Source organism: Sinohyriopsis cumingii, chromosome 7, assembly GCF_028554795.1.
Source record: "Sinohyriopsis cumingii isolate HCF-2022 chromosome 7, ASM2855479v2, whole genome shotgun sequence".
Taxonomy (NCBI): domain Eukaryota; kingdom Metazoa; phylum Mollusca; class Bivalvia; order Unionida; family Unionidae; genus Sinohyriopsis; species Sinohyriopsis cumingii.
In genome coordinates, this window is record NC_142967.1 from 49,511,262 (window position 1) to 49,537,646 (window position 26,385).

At 34.4% G+C, this 26,385-nt stretch overlaps 2 protein-coding genes across 2 annotated transcripts; both read left to right on the plus strand.

The window, feature by feature from the left end:
- The first annotated feature begins 1,007 nt into the window (after positions 1-1,007).
- Positions 1,008-9,815, plus strand: LOC149795185 (uncharacterized). Its single transcript, XM_089964917.1, has 3 exons — positions 1,008-1,191; positions 6,540-6,754; positions 7,205-9,815. Exons 1-3 carry the CDS (start codon positions 1,094-1,096, stop codon positions 7,342-7,344), a joined length of 453 nt encoding a protein of 150 aa, XP_089821043.1. The 5' UTR covers positions 1,008-1,093; the 3' UTR covers positions 7,345-9,815.
- Positions 9,816-19,772: 9,957 nt separating this feature from the next.
- LOC149795186 (uncharacterized) lies at positions 19,773-25,848 on the plus strand. The gene is made up of 3 exons (XM_089964918.1): positions 19,773-19,932; positions 24,638-24,852; positions 25,604-25,848. Exons 1-3 carry the CDS (start codon positions 19,835-19,837, stop codon positions 25,744-25,746), a joined length of 456 nt encoding a protein of 151 aa, XP_089821044.1. The 5' UTR covers positions 19,773-19,834; the 3' UTR covers positions 25,747-25,848.
- Positions 25,849-26,385: the final 537 nt, after the last annotated feature.

The window sequence follows — 26,385 nt, forward strand, 5'->3', positions numbered from 1 at the left end:
GTTCAATGTCAATAACTGCTAGAGGTCAAATGAAAGTCCGGAAACAACAGCATGTTAAAAAATATGAATAAGTTCACACTGTGAAAGGTTTAGTTGATTTGACTTCTTCCATGCAATGTGTTAAATATTAAGTTAGTTGGATTAATTTGTTTGATAATTGTATGTGATTGGAGGTTCGCAAGATTGATGTACCTTCAATGAATACAATTGAAATGATGTTTAAATGTCCCCTTGAGTCCATGTACATCTTACAGATTAACTTATAGTCTATTAAAGTGCATCATTTTCAGAGTTCTTATATGACTCTGGACTTTACATCATGTTTCGGAATGGTGTCTATAGTTTCTAATATAATGTCATTTAGTACTGAAACGATATTGTAAAGATTAAAGTCATCTCAATGGGTTTCTCACATGTACCATTTTGTTGCGTATTTGCGATGTTTTGGATCGTATCTTCTTTTTCTCCTCTTGTTTCCACATAATAGACAATTTGTATTGCACATTTTCTTACAACTGTATCATTCTAAAAGAAGAATTGGGACAAAGGGCGACCGAATGGTCTAAATGCTCTTGCCTTTATCGATCACTGATATCTCTCCTCTGCCCACTTGGGTTCGAGTCTCGGGCATGACCAATGTGGGTAAGTGAGTAATCTCGTCAGTATCTTCCTTGGAGTCGGCGATTCTTACCGGGTTCTTCCTCTACTAGTTATTGAGTGCTAAAAATGGCATTACATTCAGAACAATAATAGCAACGTAGAAGAAAGGTAAAAAAAAAAAATATATGACGCGTTACAAAAGAAATTATCCCTTGTTGTGCCATCTCGCAAATCAGTTTCAGTTTTGTCTTCGTATTATACAGTTTATAGACAAATTAAAATAGTCGGACCAAGGCATGAATTGAACAAGGAGAAATGAAAATGTTTTGGCTTTGATCTGTAGAATATTGTCTTTCCTATTAATCCATCTTCTTATATATCAGTCATCTGAGGAAAGTTGAATTAACCTCGTAAACATAAAGGAGAGTCAGTTAGGAAAAAGGTTGACAGAGATATTGTACTACTTAATTGTTAGAAGTTTCGCAAAAATATCATGGCTGCCCTAGCATGCGTCTCGTTCTTCGTACTGCTCTTTGTTATGATGATACAATCAGCGTTTGTCCGTGACCCTTGCGACGAAATGACCGCTGGGTGAGTAAGAATATATTTCTAGACGTACCATGGTATTTAGAAAACGTTTTGTATAAGCATGCCCTTTCTTTACAGGTAATGAAGAATTGGGACGTGCAAGATCAAAGCCGGCGGCAACTTGTAGTCACTAGCCAGCGACAACTTTTAGTCACTAGAGCTTGAAATATGGCGCGTCAATTGTCTACCCTCTTTAGATTTGTGGCTATTATAATTGTCTGCGTTAGTTATTGTGATCATACAATGAAACCTCATGACATTTTTGCTATATTTCCTTTTTAAATTTTATTTGTTTCAACATATTCAACAAAACGTGAAGCAAGGGAATATAAATTTACATGTATTATGAAAGACCTTTTCTTATAGGTTCGAATTGACTAGCAATATGAGAAAGTATACTTGTTCACACGTTTTATTATCACATTAATGAAGCAGCTGTGGTTAACCAACACGTTCTCCAGCCTAGGTAGAGCTTCTACATTACATGGAAGCAATTTGTAAACTGCGTGAAGCAGAGAGAGAGAGGATCATGGGTACAATACATCAGTATGCATGATACAAATACTAAAATGTACATTGGTATGATAAGTAATCATTTACCAACATGTGAAGAAAATCAAGGCGCTCGTTAGGTTTCGTAAATACGGCCTTCAAAATCTCTTACAATTTGCAATTTAGACCACACGATAATGGTGCTGAAGATTTAAGCAGCAGATCAATAGCCGCAGGCGAAAGTAGGTGGATTAAGACTTAGCAGATCAGCAGTAGCAGGCAAACGTAATGATTAAGATTTAGACAATCACATGTCACAGGCAAACGTAGGTGAATAAGACTTAGCTGGTCAATCGTTGCAGCCACGGGTAGGTGATTAGGATTTAGAAGATCAATAGTCGCAGGCAAAAGTAAGCGATTAAGATTTAACATATCAAATGTCGAAAGCAAATGGAGGTGATTAAGATTTATAAAAAAAGATCCTGCGCTGATATACATAAGAGTTACACCCGTCACAAATGAGCTACAATTTCAAGTGCTTCTCCCAAATTGCATAATGATGTATGAGTCACGTGCTTAATAAATCATTATATAGAGCGCTACAATTATTTCTTCTTCACGCATGGAGCAAAGACAAAGTCTTTTCTCTACATATATTGTAAAGGAGTGGGTTGCTTGTTTCACAAGTGATAATTCGTTTAAATTCACTAAAGGATAGTTTTTTTCCGCGGAGATAGGGTTGCAATAATAACTTACCTCCCTGAAATCTCTAAACAAAAACTTGTAATTTTACAATATATTTTATTTTTCAGGTTATGACTTGCTATTTCGTCATATATTTGTGATCATAGATAAAATGGGCACCGACTATATATAATTCTATACAAGGTACATCATTTATGAAATTATTGCCTTCGCATAATTTTGACCAATCAGTTTCCTCATTAAAGTTGTCAGTTATGGTACTTCCGGTAAGTATAATACAAATTTGTGCGCGTTGTAATGTGAATTTCTCTGAACTGTCTAAAGCCTAATGAGAACAGTGGTCCAGACAACATCTGCAGGTTCCAAACGTGTCTGTCTAAATAACAAGTGCATCTTTGTTTCTAATAACATCCGAGTTAATTTGAATTTCAGTGCCCTCAGTGACCGTGTCATTTTTGAAACAGAATTACGTAGTTCGTGTATATGTGATGTACATATGATCATCATTCATCAAAACTAAAAAATACAACCACTTGTTTATGACGTCATGGAAAGCTAAGTAATTCGTCAACAAAATGCAAGATTTGGGAGGGAACTGACAATTCCGAAGTAAACAGGATCGCGTCGATTTTCGTTAGGATTAATTTTTACTAGCCGTTGGCTAGTTTTACGACACTATGGTTTTAAACCAAGTAAAAGAAAAGAGCGAAAACCAACAAGTTTTGAAAATTTCAAAAAATAATTTATTTCATTGAAAACAAATTTAAAATTTAAAAAGAACTTAGAGTATTGTGAATAACATCCAAAATAGTCATAACGTTTTATCACAATAAAGTTCCAACTGAATTCCAGTGGTATTCCAAATAAATTCCAGTATTGAAATGTTTTGATGTGTCTTTAGTCTCTAACGTCCTTATGTGACAATGGCCTGAAGTATGATGATATACTGTCAGTTTTCTGATGTATCACAATAATTTAACAAATAATATCTGTCTGAATTTACTATAATTCCAAATTAATGTTATTGTCCATGAATATTATTGATGATCACTTTTTCTGTCCAGTGAGTAATAATCTTAATAAATAATTCCAAACGAAGGGAAATCTGAACACAACAACATACTGATTCTGATTCAAGATGTTAAAGCAAGAATGAGTAATTTCTCAAGTAAAATCATTATGTAAAAAATAAGACACAACAATAGACCCAGGGTGAGGATCAAAGGTTCATTTCTAGAACATTCTAAGTTGTCAACAAGATAAGGTCTATTACTAAAAGTATGATGAAGACCATGGCAAACATCAGGTACTACCGGTTTTACCATGGGAAGTTCCAATGTCCTTGACTCAGATTAATATAAATATCTCTACCTCTGTGTATAATTATCTCAATATTAATCGATACTCACAGAGACTTATTAGATATGTATTTTATTGTTTGCAAAATCAATGTCACTGGTCCGGTATACATGATTTTGGAGTAGGACAGGTACACAATTATACATAACATATAATCTTGGAAAACATGACAAAAAAACAATACAAATTAAATAAATCTAATAATTGACCTGATCTTTAGAGTCCAACGATTAGTTTTCAAAACATATTCAGTTTCGTCAGCATTTTGAACGGACATACCGAAGAACCTATGTCGACAAACAATCTCATGAGCATAACAAACTGATCAGCAAGATCGTTTATCAATAAAAGAAAAAGTCGCGGCTCTAAAACTGACACACGGGGAACACTTTCTTGAGGTTGTTTATATTTCGATTGATATCATGTTTGCCATTACATTTCGTTTGATATGACATTGCCATACAACTCTTAACTGTTTTTATCTCAAACAGAATTTCCATACCATTCTAAAAGTGGACGTCTAATTCCATAAGTTGTTTGTTGGTACAAAAAGATCAGATATATCTGTCTGTGAGGGTGTGTTTAATTTTAGTCAGTGACCGTAGGTTGAAACAATCGTTTATAAACAAGATATAACATAGCTAATTTGTATTAACGACTGAAGATTCTTTTATAACGTAAAGAGTTATAAATACGTTGTTTATTTAGGATCGTGGAGATGTATATAAACACAGAAGTGAACAATTATTCCATTCCTTTTTTATGTTCGGTCTGCAGAAATATATAATATTGTGTTTAGATTTAATTTATAGGAATTATTTATTTAAAGTATTTATAGGAATTGCAAAGTGCTTATATGAATGATTGAAATAAGTATTACTTGGGATTATTGTGAAACATGAAAACTGTTGGTGCTTCAGCACATTCAAGGTTATTGGTATATCAGAACATTCAAGACCTGGAATTAATTCTGAACGACCTATTTTATTGAACATGAAATAGACCTTTTATGATTTTTGGGGGATTTAATAAAAATGACTAGAACTTATTCTTAAATCTGCATTACATAACTTAGAAAATTACATTACTTGTTAAGTTTTACAAAACGTGTTGGTTTTTCTTCTTTCTGTTACTTAATTTAAGATTATAGAATTGTATCATTATAAAAAAAATAGTACTGTCATACAGGTTAAAGAGTATTTGTGGAGATTCTAACCCGGTTCACCGGGGTACGGCACCCATCGTCTTGCCTGCACACAGTTACTCCTATACCCCCTTCGACCATGAATTGGTCAACAATCATGATGCCTCAAAGTCGCTGGTATAGGCATTTGTGCATAGCATACACACCAGCATATCGACATAGTAGTTACCTCTCATCAAAGTACACAGCCACCCTGGACTCTTCCTACACAAATCGAGGTATGTAAAAGTTATTCTAGAGAAATAAGAATATACACTGTCTGTTTTCACAACCCTAACTGGAGTTTAGAACCAGGAACAAAAAGGGAAACTTTCTGGATACGTCAGCTTTGAATACTACAACCAAATGACTTCATCAGATTATAGCCACCATTTTCCAATCAAATAATTCGTTAATTTTGCTCCTTTCTCACTCACTCACATAAAATTACTACTGTTTATTAGTAGTTCTTCCTAGTGGTGTTATTGTTATGGGTCAATGGGTGCATTACACAAATGATGATATACATTAGATGCATTTTACGCTTACACCACTTACATTTGTTTTTAGATGGCGCTATAGCTCCTCCCTTTATATGTCAATACGAACTTGTTTACTACATCATCAGTCATGTTGATGTCAACCAGGTGAAATATCAAACATTGTCAACATTCAATTCTATTTCAAATAGTATGCGTTTGTAATTTCGACGCTTTTTGAGTTTATTGTTTGTCTTGTCTCTGTTTTGTGTTTGCATGTGATAAAGATTCATTGAGAGTCGAATCACCAAGGCTAGTTAAAAACTAGCATTACACTTGTTCGTTGTCCGTTTGTTGCATACATGTATAACATACAATTTATTGCTATGAAATATAAATCGACCTCACACATCGGAAAACTACTTAAATGGATGACATAAGGAGCATCTGCAAAGTAAAAACATCATAGTATAATTTGGTTTATTTCAGTTTCAACATATTCTGATAAAATAGGAAGGTCCAGAAAACCGGAACCTAACAGTTTCCTCTTCAATATCAATAATACTGCTTGGCGATTGAGTGTAACAAGTCTTCAAGTATACATAGGCTTCCTAAAAGATGTAATGACGCAAATGTTCTTATTTAAAACTGAGAGGATCATGGATACATAATATATGTTTCTTGTCTGAGACATGGATACCAAATAACGTAGGCACTACATGTAATGTCCTTGAGTTAGAGATTAGGGGCTGTGGATCATAGAATTCTGCTCCTGAGTCTGTGATAGAGCCACCACTATCAGCCAGTAAGATATAACTTTTGAAATGTAACGTCATTTATGATTTACGCAAGGAAAACTCAGACTCATGAGTCTGAAGATTTCCAGCGCAGATGTAACAGTATATATATATACATATATGTATATATATATATATATATATATATATATATATATATATATATATATATATATATATATATATATATATATATATATATATATATATGTGTGTGTGTGTGTGTGTGTGTGTGTGTGTGTGTGTGTAAATATATATATATATATATATATATATATATATATATATATATATATATATATATATATATATATATATATTTTTTTTTTTTTTCAGAGTTCCAGCTGGTCAGGTATACAAAGTAAAACCATCCTGCACACAGGGATCGGTGTCCTGGAGTTATCCGAGGGGTACCTTAAGACTTTTCTTCGCACCAACCAACATGAAAAGCGACAAGTTTGCCGTCTGTTTCCGGTCTTATGTCAACGTGTCCTCTTTTGATGTGCTGGACGTTGCAAAGGGAGATAAGCAGCCATGCAAACGAATCTCGGGTAAATGGGCACTCATTTTCCAGTATGAAACATGTTCCGTACCGTATCTTAATAATGAAACAGTCATTCGTTTCTCATGACTTTTAATTCCATAGCAGGAATTTAGGAACAAGCTCATTAAATGCATGTGATCAGCATTAGTACCATCAAGATCAAAGGTGGTAGTGTCCACTTTTTCTTCTTCTTTTAAATAGGCAATCAAATGTTACATAAAGAAAGGCACCAATTATAAAGAGCTGTTGCCATAGTATTCTGACGGAATCGAACTCTGAACATCAAAAGTGCAAGGTACTTAGGTCCTAAATGCACTCTATATAAAGACGGACTTAGCCATACTTATGACTATATTCTATGAACAGTATAAATTTTAAGCTGACTAGTTTGCCGCATATAATGTTGATGTATAGGATGGGTCGTTGTTTTCTTATTTTCTTTTTTATATTCCCACAGACAGAGAAGTTTGCACGGGTTACTACAACAATGGAATCCTGACCGATGTTGTAGCCAAAGGTCCACTGCGTTTCCTATCCGAACTCCGATACCGAACCGAAACCGGTAATAGGAGCCCACAAGGGCCCAAATCAGAGTGATGTCCGATGACTATCAAAGTGATGACCTCTTGCAATGATGACCTCAATATGTTGAATGTTCTCGCATTACCCCCACCTCCACTCCCACAAAAAACAAATACTTTATTTCAACTATCGCATTTAACAGAATGCTTATATTGAAATTAGATTATGTTTCCATAACAATCTTTCTTTCATGATCAGTTCTCTCTCTCTCTCTCTCTCTCTCTCTCTCTCTCTCTCTCTCTCTCAAGCATTTTGCATAAAAAGAGTGGACTGCATTAGATGCCCAAGAAATAACACAATGAATCTAAATATCTGTTTCAAAGCTTTCTGACAAATTTTCGATTCAGTCAGTTTGTAGACTACTTTTCAATATGACAGTATGGTCCGAGTTTAATAGACTTTTGACATTTCCTGTTATTTTGCAACTTCTTAAGAGCAACATAAATATATTCATCGATATTGCTTTTAAAGTTCTTGAACTTTCTAACGTTTGAAACATTCGGTCACCATTTTTTGTCAAAATACTGATCGTGACAAGCTTCTTAGTCATAGATACAAAATCATTTGCGATTTCAATAAACAAGAAATCCCAACACGTACCTGCTTTATACCGACTATACTCGCTTAAAAGTTGTTTCCAACTGCAACTGCATTCAATACTGGCCCTGATCTTACGATGCGCACGCAGATAATGGTCAGTGTTGTTTCTTCTACTGATTATTTTGTATAACTGCATTTATCCAGATCGTCATGCGCAGTATGTGACGGCAGATCTGGATCTACACATCTTCCGGTTGAAATCAACTTATTCGCGAGTATATACGGGTAATTAGATTTGGTTGGAAGCAATGCATTTAATAACTAGCAACTACATAGTGTACCATCCTTCTACGAGTAAGTTTTATAGTCTGTGAGATTTGAGCTGATTTTGGGATAGAATAAGAATTGTCAGAAATTGCTGTAAAGTCTTTATAATAATAATCCATGTCTGATAACCATCTTGTAGCCGCCATTTTTTTGGATGGCGTTCGTGTGCATTGTTTCTATAATTTTAGGAATATTTTTGAGAGATGCAAAGAGACAGACAGAGAGACGCACTTATTCACAGGTGTCCTATATCTCAGTCAGCATTCTATCAATAATATTAATAACCTAAAATTGGTGCATCTGTTACTTCATCAAAATCACGCATGAATTGTGCATGCATCATGATTAGTGTTAAAACTCTTGCATTATTTCATTTCGACCCCTGTTTTTATCTGTTTTCTGTTTGCAAAAACTTTTAAAATTAGAACCATGTAGGATAATAACAAATCTTTTTGTTAATAAACATGTTATGTACAATTATTCTAAAAATTTCTAAACAAATATATTCTCTGATTCTTGCTGAATGAATATAAATCTTATTTATCCACGAACAGCCCACATGCAACAGTGGAAAGATTTTACCAAGATCTGCCTTTGCATAGCTCATTGCATTTCGTCCTATCCAAGATTTAAGCGATGTGTGTGTGCGCGTGTGACGTATGGAACCACACTGCCATCTGGGCGTTTTATTTCCATTTACTGTTTACTTGCAAGGAATCGATATGAAAAGTACGTTTGAGATTAGGCGGTGGTAAAGGACTCCGCCCCTAACCCCACGCATGTCTGACTTTTCATAAAATGTGTCTTTAGTGAATAACATGCATATCTTGTGGTTTATTGTCATGCTTGTATCAAGTCACCAAGCAGTGGACAGAGTAATTAATTTGACATTCGAATTTATGATAGATGTATATGTACCAACGCCTGATATATTATAACCTAATAGCTACATAGCTATTATACCCAAGGCCCACTATTCTGATTTAAATGTTGTCCACATTAACGCAGGTCACAATTATGTGCACTCAACGTAAAGCATCACGAAAACTAAGTTATAGATGAGAGAGAGAGAGAGAGAGAGAGAGAGATTAGGCCATTTAAATTAAATCAGACTTTCATCTACCATCCAGACAACAATAAATACATTATTGTATTGTCAAGTGCATTGTCCTGTCGTAGTCGAATAAACTGATGATTAATGTAAAACAAACCATAATCAATCATAACAGATGAATCACGTGAAGCATATGCAAGTAAGTGGGACGTTCAAAACAGTAATAAAAATCCTTGACTGAGGTGACTGACAAACCGGTGGGGAGGTACGGAATCTTGTTAAGGCCAAATGCTTCATCTTGCATCGTCGCCCAAAATGAGATGGATCGATGGCGATCACATCATGACGGAGATATGCCATTTAAGAAATTTGGTTACGTGCACCGAAAAAAGCACTGGATTCCTGTTCAGTATTCCCTGCTTAAGATATCTGGAATTGAAAAGAATGCATAGACATCTCGTCCTATGTTAGATAGACAGTTTTGTTTAAAAGATTACAATAGTGATTAAAATGGTTGTTCTATTATGTAAATTTTGTTTTTGTTTATTAAAACTATATGTCTACCTTTCTTTGTTCATTAAAACTATATGTCCACCTTTCTTTGTTCATTAAAACTATATGTCTACCTTACTTTGCTTATTAAAACTATATGTCTACCTTTCTTTTTTCATTAAAACTATATGTCTACCTTTCTTTGTTCATTAAAACTATATGTCTACCTTTCTTTGTTCATTAAAACTATATGTCTACCTTTATTTGTTCATTAAAACTATATGTCTACCTTTCATTGTTCATTAAAATAGTTTTGATTTTATGATTGATCCTCAAGTTTTCGTTATGAAAAAAGAACTGGACGACTGGGTTGTACAACAAAGGCAACATCCGTGAAAGTGTATACAATCGTACTTTAAACACTAATGGCTGTATCATGTACATGATCATTATAAAAGTCATATAGCACACGGTTTCAGCATTAAAAAAATCATTCACTGCCCTTTATATTCCAAATCTGATCTTGTTAAACATTGCATTGTAATGAATATTCATTCATCATCTGAAAATAAACCACATTATTAAATGATACAGACATGTAATCCACTTTACAACGTATTTAGGTCGTATTCATGATACTATAGTATAGTACTCAAAACAACGAAAAACGAAATAATCTCTCTCTCTCTCTCTCTCTCTCTCTCTTTATATATATATATATATATATATATATATATATATATATATATATATATATATATATATATATATATATCGTACAGTATTTATTTTCTAAAAATTTTAGTACATCAAACAAATAATGGCTGGTAGAGATAAATCCATTGTTTTGACATAGGGGACCAAAACCTTCGGAATATCTGAATGAAAGAGCGACGGGCTTTATCTCGTCAGTCTGCTAACTTACGGTTAGTCGACCAAATCTATGCGCTGTAATGTTCTTGAATTTAAGGAGCTTCCGGGGACTGAACAGGGGGTTCGGTCCATCAGACATCGCAAATACTTCTTTAGTCCCCCAAAAAAGAACACCCGATGTAAAACGATATTTCTGACATCGAAATGAGAAATGCCCAATCACATGTTAGTAATCACAGCTAACAGGAACAGCGTGTATGTGTCTCTGTGTGTGTGCGTGTGTATTTTTAACTTAGCTTTAAGTTTTTCAGTCATATCGCACGATGTCTGCAATGTGACAGTTCATAGTCATGTCTAGCACTGGGGCATCATGCCGCAGAAATGCTGCTTCATGTTGCACCCAGTCACATTAAAGAGATACCAGGCCGACCAGTCCTAATACTAACCTCTTAATGCTGAGCGCCAAGCGAGGCAGCTGCTAGTACCATTTTATTAAGTCTTTGGTATGACTCGGTCAAGGATTCAACCCGCGACCTAAAGCATCCGATGCGTTTTTAAGGACATACAGTTTAGACACTTATATGAAGAACTCTATTTTTGTAATAACTTTGTACGTCACATACAACAAAAATGTAGGGACTAACTGTATGAAATATATAGGTTAGATGTGTTGTGATAAGAACTAGCAAGCCTAAAAGTTTAAACACTAAATTGCAAGGTATAGAAACATGAGTATGCAAATGAAGTGGAGGGGGGAGTAAAGGTCTTACGTGATGGATCAATTCCCATGGCGGTAAGGAACTATTAAGAGCATTCTTTGGGTTGGGAGACACCCATCAATTGACTGTGGAATACTTTAAAACCGTAAAGTTTGTGGTGGAGTACGGAGGGGTTGGTGTTTTCGGGGTGGGTGAAACGAGAAGAATAACAATTTAATCCAGAGATGATCCTTGATATGAAGGTATACGGGATTGAAATTTTTTTAAATAACGTATTGATCTAGCTTTCTCTGTATAAACAATACTTTAATATAAATTATATTGCATAGAACTACGGTTAAGTGCATGACGGGTTAAAAAGATCCATAAAACAGAGAAACAACAGGGTTACGGCCCTGGGCTATTTGCACTTTCATTAGTTTTAATTTTTCTGTATACCAGTTCTGTAAGTACAAAAGTCTTACTCTTGTCAAGGTACAGGAGTCTTGTTTAATAAGGAGGGTGCAGGCAAGCCTGTATTTTTTTTTTTTTTGTAAGAAGTTTCTTAAAGTTATTATGGGTGCCTTAGCGCGAATCTCGTTCATTTTACTGCTCTTAATTGAGATGGCAAAGTCTGGATTCGTTCCAAGCCCCTGTGACAAGTTGACCTATGGGCGAGTAAGAGCAACTTTCTATATATACCACAACTCTCAGAAAGCAGACCATTTATTTACATGCAATGTAGAATTGAAATGTGAAAACCAAAGCAAGCACCACTTCGAGTCACTCGAGCATGAGATCTGATGTTTTCGTCCTTAAGTGGGTTTTGATATGTGGCCTGCATTGGTTAATTTCAATAAAGAAAATTAAGACCTCGTCGTGAATGGTAATTTTTTCTCTGCTTCTTTCTTTCTTTTTTCTTCTTATTCTGTACATTTCTTTATTCAATACACTTTAAAAGATTTGAAACTCAAGTGTTTCAGTGTGACAGTCAGGACTCGAGGACAACAGAACATGAATTATTATTATCTTGTGTTTGTGTTACGTGCCAAATATTCGAAGATGTTCAAATGTGCCAGTGATATGACAGACAATACTTAGTTGTATTCACACTACATTATCCCATGTAGTGGACTACTTGAAAACATAAATAATAAAGAGAATTTTCATGGCAAAAAATACAAAGAGATTTATTTACTTATTTAAACGTGTAAGAAGCCCAAAGCGATACTTTCTTCTATTTAATTTTACAAACGGCCTGAGATTTATGAAGAAATGACTAAGGGTCACAAATTCATACTCTTTACTACTTAATTTTTTAATATCTTAAACTTGTAAATACTACGCAAAAGTTTAAGTGTGGACAACATGCAATGTATAAAGATCTTAAAGGATAATTTGCTTTATTTCAGTTTCAGCATATTATAATACGATGATGTGTCAAAGTTTCAAATGCAAATGTTTATTCTTCAGTGTAAAATACATTTACGTGGCTAGTTGATAATAACAAGTCTCGTTATGTACTGAAGTTTTCCTATCGATATTGCCCGATCGTCTAGAAAAAATTTCCAGTGTCCGCGATATTGCTCGTGTACGAAATCAGACCTGGAGATCATACAAGTATGATGCTGGGTGTGAGTTCCCAACATGAGCTAATAGAATATAACTTTTAAAATGTTACGTCGTTTGTGATCGGTCAAATGCAAATATCAGATGCATTATTTGATGATTTCTAAGTCAAACGTAATATAAAGCAGATATTCTTTTCAGAGTTTCAGCAGGTCAAATATACAACGTAAATGCATCCCGCACCCAGGGATCGATTTCATGGAGTTATCCAAGTGGTACCTTAAGGCTTTCCTTCGCACCAGCCGATTTGAAGGATTATAAGTTTGCCGTCTGTTGCCTGTCATATTCCAACGAGTACCACATGCGACGTTCTGGACGTAACAAAGGGAGATGAACAACCTTGTAAACGAATCTCGGGTAAAGGTTGTACACACAGTATGAAAGAAGTCCTGTATCTGATCAACCACTCCTTTCTCATAAAAGTGTATAAAATTAATATGGATTTGGTAACAAACTAGTTTGAAGCATGTAACATAAATTAGTATCTTTGAAGACCAAGGTGGTGGTCTGTTGTCTTTTGTGGATGTTTTGAAAGGTGATAATACAGATTTAATAGCAATAAAGTCGAACGTCTAAATCTTAATAAATTGTGCGATATGAATCGAGATCTGAACTTTACAAATACAAGGTAATTAGCTTCCAGTGAAACTTTACAAATACAAGGTAATTAGCTTCCAGTGAAACGTTTTCTCTTTAAAATTACTGACTATAGGAATACGTATGCCTACGTTGTGCGAGCAATTCACTTGGCTATTTTGCCACATATAATAGCAGTGTAAATGGCGTTTGTATATTTCCACAGATACTGAAGTTTGCACAGGTTATTACATCAATGGAATCCTCGTTGATGTTGAACCCAAAGGCCCACTCCGTTTCATGGACGAAATCCTATACCGAGCCGTAACCACTGTACAGAAACCACCTCGACGAAATTCGACACGGAGCCAGAAGCAATGAGCAGAAACCACAATGACTCATGTCGTTGTTATTTTTCCTAGATCACCAAAAGTGACGACCTCTTATAATGATGTCTGCAAGTTGTAGATTGCAACTAAATAAACAAATCCTCGATGTTTGAGCTACGTAATTACGCCGAAATCTGTTGTTGAACTTAATGTTCGTGTATGTCCATGTATCACTCTTACTTATATTTTACCCCCACCTCTCTCTCTCTCTCTCTCTCTCTCTCTCTCCAAATACATTCAATCAGTATATAGATTACATTCCAAGAAAACATTCTATTATGAACAATAATATTTATTCGAGGTTTTATTATATGGGACAAGTTTCAAAACAGGAGAAATATATACTTCATTACTAGTATTACAATTCTTCAGCTTATGTCTTTTCTACATTTGACAAAATATTATGAAAATATTTGACAAGTCCCACAGTCAAATTTATGAAAATAAAGTCACACAAAAATAAACGTCACCTCACATCAGCTTACTGATTAGAATTGCATTATTCGCTCAGTTAGAAAAAGGATGTAAGTAATACCAACGAATCCAATGTTATTAGTTTAAATATATTTTATTTTCATTCAGACCAACACATTAGATATGTCACTTCCCTAAGGTCGTTGTGTAGGATCAATTAGAAAGCTTCATGGCTTCATAAGTCGTGCTAAATAGAAATATAAATAATAACAAATCTCAAGAAACGAATAACAGAACTTTATTTTAATCATCGTTCACAAATTTTATTAAAGCACAAAAGGAGAGCATATAAATACATAAGTAGTAAGCCCATTGTGGTGCGAATAAAATACTTCAAGTGTACCGTATCACATGATCCTGATTTAACCAGTATAAATGCTTCTTGCAAAGGCTTAACGTTGCTATAATCACCAAAACAACTGCATATCAATTACACGAGTCATTCATGCAAAATAGGCTGTACTCAAAAATTACAAATGAATCACGTTGAAACATACGCAGGTGCGTGGAAGTTTTAGACCTTGAGTTAAGGTCAGATGATTCATAACTCGGAAGGAAAGCTACAGAATCCTATGGGAGCCAAGCGATGGAAAGATGACGAAATGCAAAATACGTTGCAAATCGTACTATTGTTATTATTTTATCTTTTTCAAAACTCATGAGTATTTGAATTCAACGGGATAAGAAAACTAACCTAGAACTTTAAACTGCCTAACATAACAAAGGTTTATACAGCATTTTATCATTATTTGTGACCTTAATTTTGTTCTAAAAACATATATGCAATATTCCTCAAGTTTTTACCAGGAACATACCCTAGAACGGCAGCTAATGTGTAGACGCAAGTTTGCTCCTTTTTTTGTGTTACAGTGACCTTTAACGTTCACCTTCTGACCCCAAAATAAATATGATTCTTCGTAGAGTTCACGGCAATCCGAACGTTTGTCAAAATAATTGTCTAAATTTAGCCTTGTTACATGGAATTCCTCAAATCCAAATGAAAGGATGGAAAAGTTTATAATATGATACAAGTCTTACAGCTTTCTCATATAAGAATGATATTTTTCCTTAACACCTTTTCTTATACGTGTATAAAGGACATCAATATCAAATATGTGGAATTTTAATACAATGTAATACGTCGAACTTAATAGGAGGGTGTGGTAACCATGATCATTAATAATAGAGATCGGGATGAACAATTTATATTTTTCATGCTCATTCGTTTTGTGATTTAAAAGGGGGACATAAATTATGCCCGTCCACGAATTAATGTATTTCGTATGCGTGTCCTAAGGTTCTATCTCCATACTGTAAATGCGACTGAGTAGGGTAACATATGGCCTTTCGGACCATAGTGAAATTTAATACATTTACGCACTTCCCATTGAAGATGCTACATCGTTGAGCATTGACAGGTCAGAAAGGCTCCGACAAACAAGAACTGGATTATATTTCACCATAATTTTGAATTGTGCTTATTTTAAGAGGAATTATACATGCTTTTATACATGAACCTCCTTAGCGGTCCAAACTTTGAGAACATCGTGAGCAACAAAGATCTTTGTACTAATTGGATTAGCAAACTTTTCTAAATTTGTTTTGTGAAGCTTGAAATGATTACATTTAGATAATCTGTTTTCCCAGTCTAGTTCAATGTTTACATTTGTTTTCTTTCATATGTGCTAACAAACCTCTTGAGGGATCTTAAGTGAAATAACGTATCGGAAATGCATCATTGATCTGAAATGAATGCTGGAACAACATTCTGAACATTTATTATAACTACTGTGTAAAGTAAAATTTAAATAGTTTTGAATCTTTTGCGACAGTTTCGGGATTCTGAAAATTTTAGAAGGTAATAGTTTGAAAATAAGTTTTTAGCTAATGGCGTTCTTATAGTGATTTTACCTGAACAAAATGTCATCTGGTTAACAAACAGTTGGTTATACGAGTCCATGTTTCCTAGATCGAAAATGTTATCATTATTTTTTTTTCGTAATTACTGTCTCAAAATGACATAACCGATATATTTGTATGAAATTGCAATCATGGTCTTAAAGGACTGACTGGGGAAAGACCATCAAGTTGTTCTTCACTTTTAAAAACAATTCTGACATGAAACTCCTCCATGTCTAATTTTTAAAAAAAAAAAAAAGTAGTGGAAAGCAATGGGCTGGTCTCGGATCGGGTAATTCAGCCATGTTATTAACTATGGAGATAAACGAACCTGTAAATAGTCACGTGATTGGTCAGTAATGTACTTGATTGTTTGAATAGCCTGGCATAGTCTCCTATTATCATCTACATATCGAATAACACAAAGAATAAATTATTGTCTCTTGAGGAGAGTGAAGCTGTATAAACTAACAGGAATGAAACTTACGTGTAGTGGATTAAATTCTATTTTTAGACTTGAATTTTTTTATTCAAGTCAAATTCGGAGCATGTCAGAATCGGTACAGTGTGTTCAAGGATATACTAATGGTATAGCCAGGCATACAATTACAGGATTGAATAGTAAATAGTACCGTATATAACTTACCCCACTATAAGTCTCAAGAGTATAGCGTTATAGTGAGAAATTACTGTTTGCATTTTTGGTGTGTAATAGACAGGTCAAGATCGGAATTCTATATGAGCGAAATAGTAAGTCAATATACGTAACGATGTATGAATGAAAACATATCTATGTAATCACAGTTAGTGCTTTCAAGATAATTTCATATCTGGTAAAGGAGAAACTCATTAGGTTGTTCAGATAACCATTCTCGCAATACAGTTTGTTGTTGGACTACTTAATTTATTCCCATAATATATTGACGTTTGTGTTAACAACTGGACTTCCAGAAACGTTGTAAAACTGCTTTAACAACACTTTTTGTCTATGACAGAGTATACATAATTATACAATTTGTAGGGTATTGTGTCTCATCTTGAATGCACGATGTGTTATCTGTGATGTTTTATTTCAGACTATTAGATTATTACAAAAAGTTGCCAAAAATGTAATTAAAATTTATATCAGTAATCGGAAGAAACCTAAACTTTCATTCGAGTAATTGGGGTATTTTGTGTTTCTTATGTCGCGTGTTTAGGCTCGAAAAAACAGTAAAACAAGAAAGAGTGAAAACAACAAGCTTTGAAAAATTTAACAAATTATTTATTTCCCCGGAAAAATACTGTAAAAATAAAAAAAAGAACTTACGGTTTCAAGAATCAAATCCAAAAATAATCCAAGAATAATCCACAAATAAAATTTTAGAATTCCTAATAATGAAATGTTCTAATGAATTCAAGTTCGAGTCCCGGCGAAGAATCAAAGATGGAAGGCGATGACGTATACTGTATCCTTTATTCCTGTGTTGGAATGTCTGCAGTTCTGTGTTATTCACAAACAATAATCTGGTGTTGGAAATCCGAATAAAAATTTTAGGAACTGTCTTTGTTCAAGAATTCTGCATGAGCACTCAAAATATTTCCAGAGAAACGAAGTAATCCTTTAGAATCCAAATAATTCGAATAAACATTAAAATGTAATTCCCAAAATGACATAACAAAAGAAACACCTTTACGTCCCAGTGTTTAGAACCCCGACTGAGATTATTTCTCTAAAACAATGGTTTAAAACTTGAATATTGCGCAAAACAGATGCCCGTATAAGGGTCACTTGATCATATTTACATATAAAAAAAATCACGTAGCCCCTGTATGACCTTGATCAGAACCAATCATTTTACTCCGAGAATAAAATATAAAAAAAGTTGTTTACTTCACTAAACTCTATTTACAACTCGAGGTCACGTATACAACACAGCCTTGATCTCAGCCTTATTATTCCCACAAAAAATAAATTTAAAAAAAAACTTGTTCACATGACTGTTACAAATTTTGTATTAAGGTCGGGATCTAGGTCAGCTTTAATTGTTTACAAAATGAACAGTCAAGGTCAAACTATTTCCTGGAAAAGTATCGAGTTCCTAGTAAACGAAACTACATTATTTTGACATATAATGAAACTAAAATATAAAAAGAATTTAAAGTTAAAAACAATTGAATCAGATATAAATTAAATCAAATAAACATAACCTGTTTCCAGTAAGACCTCATTTTACACAAAAAAGTCCGAGTCGTTCTGTCTTTGTTATTCTAAAATAATATCAACAAAACTAAACAAGTTAACAACTTATAGAAACAGAATACTATTTTAGAATTCATTGTTCACAAAGATTCCAGTTCATCCATTTTCATTCATTATTGGTAAGAAATCATTTAAAAGCAAGGAAAAACGGACAGGACTTTATATACAACCTTGTCTCACTCCAAGCTTACATCCAAAATATTCACTTAGTTGGTCTTGAGAAGTCATTGCAAATGATTTAATATCTGAATATAGATTTTTCTACAAATAAACAGCATCCTACCGTGCACACCATTTTCTAATAATGCGTTTTCTTCCACATGTTTAGTTTTGACCACGCTTTTATATTATCCAACCTTGTAAACACATAGGCATGACTCTTGGTTCCAATAGTGTTGTTTTCATGTTAAATAGATTTGATACTTATTAGCAACTCTCTAGAATCTATTCACTGTACTACAATGACGTTTTGTGAAATTATTTATGATGTCAGAAATAATACAACCCCATGTTGTTGTACTGGCACATATCGTGCCGTTCGCTAATTGTTTTATTGTGCATGATTTGAGTAGTTTTGTAATAATTTAGAAGTTGCTCCCAAGTTTTGCTGCCCTATTGATTTAAATTTTGATTTTAATATTCTTGTAACTCTTAACAGGACTTTAAAAATAAAGAACATATCGGGGCCCCGAGTGGCCGAGTGGTCTAAAGCGCTCTTCGTTACGGATCACTGCCATCTCACCTCTGTCTGCGGCGGTTCGAGTCTAAGATTCAGCCAATGTGGGCATGTGAGAAAGCTTGCCAGTAGCTTCTCGTGGGTCGGTGGTTCTTTCCGGGGTTTTCCGGGTTCTTCGTCCACCATTAATACTGGCCGCCATGTATAGCCTATCGTGCTGAAAAATGGCGTTAAACCCCACAACAACAACAACATAAAGAACATATCGGTCTTGTTTTCTCGGTATACAGACTACTTTTTGCGTATTCCGCAGAACAAAGGTAAAGATGAATGATGCGTCACAAGTCAATTGACCATTTTTGTGCCAGATAGCTAATTCATTTTGTCTTTGTCTCAGATTTAAAGTGTTTGTAGAAAATTAAGAAAATCAAACTATAACATAAATTCAAGACAGAAAAACAGCAATGGTATGGCCCTGTGCTATTTATACTTCTAATAGCTTTAATTTTTCTATTTTATATATTAATCGTGTAAAGAAAGTAGCCTTATTCTTGTCAAGTTAAAGGAGTATTGGCTAGAAAAGAGGTTGACAGCAAGGTTGTACAACTTGTTTGCTAGCATTTTCTTAAAGCTAGCATGGCTGCCTTAACACACATCTCGTTCGTTCTGCCGCTCTTGATTGTGATAGCACAGACTAGATTCATCAGTAGCCCCTGTGACGAGATGACCTATGGGTGAGTAAGAGCAAATTTCTATACATAGACGATTTTAAAAAAGCAGGCCCTTTATTTACATGTAATGTAAGCTTGAAATGTGCAAAGCAAAGCGTGAAATATGTCGTGTTCATTCTTATGGGCTGTTGGTAATGTGACGTTCAGTGCAGGTGGGTTGGGGTTGCTCCTCTGGCTGTGAAGAAATGCTAAATATTATGGCAATAGTGAATTTCCAAATCTTTTAGATGAATATCGTACAATATATGGCAGTGAGTGTGAGAAATAATAACTTCTAATTAAAAATTCCTTTTTGTCCACAGACGGTAATGTAGTGTACGTCAATATGGAGTCCGTATGTAGAGAAAATCAAATGCCACTGACACTTATTAATAATCCATATGGCGGAAAAAAGTGGATTTTGTATAAAACGTCCAGAAATTTAACACGAGTTTTGTTTTTTCTCAACATATACTGTTTGCAAATAAAATGGATTCTAGTCAGTCCTGATATTCAGATCAACGCTGACAGCAGTGCCTGAAGAAGGGTACGAAGGCTTGTGTCCGCCATAAGCAGTAGTTTATGAAAAAAACAACTAAATTTTCCATATAATTTGGTAACCATAATTTTGCCATAATTTTCGACCCAAACATTATGACAATCATCAAAATGAACAGTCTGAATATTCATATTCTTTGCTTGCATGCCTTTCTGTATATGCTCAACTATAAATTATATTATTGCTGGTAATTCAGTTTTCAATACTTTAATAATTAATGAAGCTTGATTTGAAACATCTAGCCTCTTTCTGGGTATCCTAATAAAATATGCAAACTGTAAGACTTTAGTCTAATATATTCCCATGATGTAGACCACCTTCCATATTAAACTGCTTCCTCATATCTTGCTTTCAGACTACCCCTTGTTTTGCAAATGACTACACTGTACAACGATGACAACTAATTTATCCAGCGTTCAAATGTTATGCACAAAACAACATAAATAACTGTTTATCGAAAATGCAGAAAAATGTCATTGAATCATCATTAATATGTATATGTTTAATTTTAAATATAAGCGTCAGCGCCTTCCCTCTGCATGGCCTGTTTGAAACACCGTAGAGTGTATTGTAGAAAAGCACATGGATATATACATGTCATTTCCACTGTCATATTAAGCACGTTGCGCTATGCGTACCCTAATATTCGCGACCAGTGGCAATCGTAACATCCTACAGAACGGAACGAAGTACCGTTTTCTAAAGTGTACAATAGATCATATATCTTATCTGAGCATTTCGTTATTTTGTAAACAATGTTTTGTCATTTTCTTCATTTGAATCGCACTAATGCTTTTCGGGAAGATCCTTCTTAGTCACTGACGGATAAGTCTACCACAACTAGGATAGATCTTATACTCAAAATATATTCATTGTATGCATACTTATAAGGTTTATTTAGGAAAAGTAACTATTGGCAAGTAATTTTTCTTATCTTTAGAAGAGTATTTAAAACAAAGAACTTATAATACCCGGAAATGCAAACTTTAGCGGTGTATATTCAGAAAACTCATGCGGGGAATAAAGAGACGAAAGAAAGTCAAATGTAAACAAACAAATAATTCATTTTGTAATACATATTTGAGAAATGTTTAGGAATTTTCTTCACTACTATCAGCACCGACCACAAATGTACTTTCAATATGGAACGTTTCATAGCCATTGGGTTACAAGTATACGTGTAATATAACTGTCAGAGGACCAGGATTACTGGCAGAATATATACCAATGACCAATATAACAGCCCCCTTTGCAAGGTATCGTGCTGTTTGCCACGTGCATTACAAGTAAGGCCCAATATATAAGAAAAGTGTTGCGCTCATTGCATCTTGCTCAGTACTCATGCAACAAGATAATTACAATGCAATTGATCAATACTATCGCAATGGCATGCTCTTTTGCGCGCAAAATACAATTTCAAATTGCCTATATTAGGCCTATCTCATATAAATACATTTTCTGCAGAAGAGAATTACCCTAACATTTAAATGACAGCTTTTTAAGTTCATAATTATTCTCTATTGATGAGGCAGCCACATGCGATAGTTTTTATATCCTCATTTCTTTCTTCGTTAACTTTGTATTGTCAGACTGGTGCAGTATTTCTCCATGTTGCACTGCTTCATATTGCTCGACACGTGTATCCAAACATAGTATCATGTATATCAGGAACTACTTTGATTGTAAACAAACCATGTACATGCATGTGGAAGACGCTTTAGCTTTCGATTTATTACATTTGTTTGTGAATAAACTAAACAATTGTTTTGTCCATTGAAACTAGAAATGATAAAGTTAACGATGTAGACGAGTTAACTGAGTCACAAATGAAACTTTCAAACAATCAAACCAATGAAAGTAATATTCGCAATGTCAACAAGTAACGCGAGCGGCACAGTAATTGAAAATACCAGTCTGATCGTTGAAACAGTTATTTAGGAGAAATATATGTAACGTTTCACAAATAGAATGGTTCAGACTATTACAAATGCTCTCTCTCTCTCTCTCTCTCTCTCTCTCTCTCTCTCTCCGATCTATACAAATAGCACACAAAGCATCTTGAGGCCAACGGCTATCGTACTTGTTTCAGAGACGTACCATTGTACAAGTCAGTCAGAACGCTAAATTCGAAAAAACAAATGCAACTGAACGTTTTGGAAGGAAACTAAGAGCCTTATAGCCAATAAGCCAAGACGACGAAAAAAGTATTATTTATGCTGGCTAAATGAATTGTCACACAACAGCTGATTTGCAACTTTCCCCTTTTAATTATTTTGATACAATGTTAGTCTAGCGATAGAAGTCATACACTCTATAATACACGTCATGCCTGGGGTCCCTCCAACGGCGAGCATGCACGTTACAGGGCATAAACATATGTCTTTTTAGCTTGTAATAAAAATGGTAATAAATATAATTACATTATGCAACTTGAATGTCTTCGAAATGTAATTTAATAGTTCTGCAAATCCCAATGACATGAACCATGTCATGGAAAACCTGATGCGCACCGAAATTGTACTCTACTTAGACCACATTTCCAAATTAAAATCGCATTCTCCTTACTTCACTGAGCTGACCCAATAAATCCAGTCCATAGACGCAGAAAAGAAGAATTGACTTGGATCGACAGAAAAACACAAAATCCACCCATTTCAGACAAACTGTAAATGTTTTTGCATGGGGATTTATTCAAATTATAACTCTAAATTATCGATTTTAAATATACAAATACGTGAAGTGTTTTAAACTAATGTCGAACGCGCAACACAGTTAAAAGATCGTTAGGAGGTGCTATGTGCGCATTAATATTGTGACTGTATTCATTAATCACCAGCTGTGTATTTATTCTGAAATATAGCCTACATTTATTTACTTGTTTATTGTAGTGTAATCCTTTATTAGGAAAATGAAATGAGTATATAATACAAAGGTTATTGTATTTGTATTGAGAAATATGGACTAGTTTTTTTTTAAATAATAAAACACTTCCAAGGTCCAGCACGTTTACTCAGAAAACAAAACTTGTTCATATTTTCCCACAGAAATGCAGTAACCTATAATTTATATCAAGTGTGCTACAGACAGTTCAGAGCACACACTATCCTGATCAGCCATTCCCATACTCACAGATACCAAACCGGTCAGTGAATTCATGGTCATCATTGAACTCGATGGACGACAAATAGCAACAAAACATTTGTAAGAGGTTCAATTTTCCAAGTAATATGACAGCCTTTACTTAGCTTAATTCACACTCTATATGGAAGACATGCAGTACAATATATCTAACAAAAATAATTTTTAAAAAAGAGAATGTTGAAGGTAAAAGATGCAGATAAATTTACAAAATCTTAGCAAATTTTAAACTTGCTGAAATTTTGCAGTGATTATTTAACATTTACATTTATGATTGTATGCATCAGCATATAAATCCTGACATAAAACAGGCTTAGGCTTCAAATCAATAAAACCGGATACCTACTTTCAAGTTTTTACTACTCTTCGTCACTTGAGGGTCTCTTCGCTTTCCCAAAAGATCAAAATAATACTTTCGTTAATGTAATTTTCCAAACGGCAGTGGACTTTGAAGAAATGCCTAAGAATCACAAATGCTTAAAATTTATTAGTATATTGTTTTAACGTCATATACGTATAAATACTATACACAAATATTGAAGCATGAGAAGATGCAATGTATACAATCTTCAAATATAACGTAGTTTGTTTTAGTTTTAGTATATTGATGCCGTCATGTATTAACTATTTAAATGGATTGAAAATAAAATCTTAAAAGTGTATTATTCAGTATATAATTCAATCTCACGTCGAGTTAAACATAACAGGCCTGGGTGTATATAAAAGTTTTACTAAAGTATCTAATGTAACAAATGTGTTCTCCTTATACAGAAAGGATAATGGATAGTATATGTATTTGACATGGATACTACCCAAATAATTTGGACAGAATTCTCGATGTTTCTGTTACATGTACATACTTGTACCTCATTAGACAATGATCCTAATACTGCGAATGAGTTTAACCATCAGCCAATTAGAGACAACTGTTCAAATGTAATGTCATTTTGTGATTGGTCAAATGCAAAATATCAAGCACAAGAGTTTTATAATTTCCAAACAATATGTAATAGAGGTAGATATCCTTTTCAGAGTTCCACCTGGTCAAGTATACAAAGTAAACCCATCCTGCACCCAGGGATCGATTTCATGGAGCTATCCAAGGGATACCCTCAGGCTTTTATTTGCACCAACCGACTTGAAAGATTATAAGTTTGCCGTCTGTTTCAAGTTGTATGCAAACGATTCTTCTTACGATGTTCTGGACGTGACAAAGGGAGATAAGCAACCTTGTAAACGAATCTCAGGTAAATGTTGTACAAAGGTTTCCGAGTACAAAAGTTGTCTAGAGCATCCGCCTCGAATGCAGAAGGTCGTTGGTTTAAGCCCCGACCGAGTCATATCAAAGACTTATTTTTAAAAATTAGTATTAGCATCTGCCTGGCAAGGCGTTCAGCATTAAGTGGTTAGTGTTAGGACTGGACGGCCTGGTGTCAGGATAATGTGACTGGGTGGGATATGATGCTACATGTCTGCGACATGATGCCCAAGTGCTCGAAATCACTATAAACTGTCACATTGCAGTCAAATGTAGCTATATGACTGAAAAATTGTTATAGCTCAGTTAAAAGTCCAAATCACGCACATACACGAATGTTGTCACGCAGCTGAACTACCACTCTTTCTCATCACGTATATTTACTTAACATGGACTTGGGGACAAGCTAAGTTAATGCATGTAAATTAAATTAATACCCTTGAAAACCAAAACATTGAATGTTGTGTTTTGTGAGTGTGTATATGTGTCCTTTTAAAGTGGTAATCAAAATAATAACGTCATGAAGATCTGACGCCTCGATGTTAATAATTCGTGCGATGGAAATCGAACTCTGAACTTTACAAATAGCAAGGTAGTTAGTTAGATTCCAGTGAACCTTTTCAGAAAGCCTGATGATAGGTGTTTTTCCTTCTCTGTTGTATGTGAACAATAGATGTCTTCACCTGACTAGTTTGTCACATATAATAGCGATGTAAATGTCATTTTGTATATTTCTACAGATACAGAAGTTTGCACAGATTATCATATCGATGGAGTCCTCGCTGATGTTGAACCCAAAGGCCCACTGCGTTTCATGGACGAAATTCGATATCGAGCCGTAACCACTGAGCAGCAACCACAAGTTGCTGTTGTTTTGCCTTGATCACCACAGTGATGAACTCTTGTAATGATGCCAGCATGAAGTAGATTGCAACGGGGAAAAAAGTCTTCTATGTTTCAGCCACCCAATAAATCAGCAAAGTGATATTAATTTTGTTACTGTATCACTGTTATTTGCATCCTAACACCTACCCACCTCCTCTCTCTCTCTCTCTCTCTCTCTCTCTCTCTCCGAAATCTTTCCAGGGGACAGGTCCTACTTCCCATTCAATCAATTTAAAGATTATTTTCCAAGAATACGTTCTTACAAGAACATTAAATTTCTTCGACATTTTTGATATTTCGGAAATGTTTTAAAAAAATGAGAAGCGCTATTTCTCGATACTAGTATTGAAGGTCTTTGATTTATGACATTCGTAAATTTAGACAAATTATTATGAAAAAATAGTATGTGTGGTAAGACCCACGGTCAAATTTATGAAAATATTTGAATCACACAAACACAAATGTTTACTCACGACAGCTTATTCATTAGAATTGCTTTATTCCAATTTGGACAAGAATGTAGTATTTACCAATATTTCGAATACAATTAATTTAAATATATTTTAAAGTCATTTAGAACAATGCGGAAGATCTGCGGCTTTGTGCATGCAGTTTGCGACCAGTTTCAAAGCCTCAA

Excerpts from the sequence above, each read along its gene's own strand:
- LOC149795185 (XM_089964917.1), top strand. The coding sequence starts at position 1,094 with ATGGCTGCCCTAGCATGCGTCTCGTTCTTCGTACTGCTCTTTGTTATG. Across the intron at positions 1,192-6,539 it reads TGCGACGAAATGACCGCTGG|AGTTCCAGCTGGTCAGGTAT; the intron begins GTGAGTAAGAAT and ends TTTTTTTTTCAG. Across the intron at positions 6,755-7,204 it reads GCCATGCAAACGAATCTCGG|ACAGAGAAGTTTGCACGGGT; the intron begins GTAAATGGGCAC and ends ATATTCCCACAG.
- LOC149795186 (XM_089964918.1), top strand. The coding sequence starts at position 19,835 with ATGGCTGCCTTAACACACATCTCGTTCGTTCTGCCGCTCTTGATTGTG. Across the intron at positions 19,933-24,637 it reads TGTGACGAGATGACCTATGG|AGTTCCACCTGGTCAAGTAT; the intron begins GTGAGTAAGAGC and ends TATCCTTTTCAG. Across the intron at positions 24,853-25,603 it reads ACCTTGTAAACGAATCTCAG|ATACAGAAGTTTGCACAGAT; the intron begins GTAAATGTTGTA and ends ATATTTCTACAG.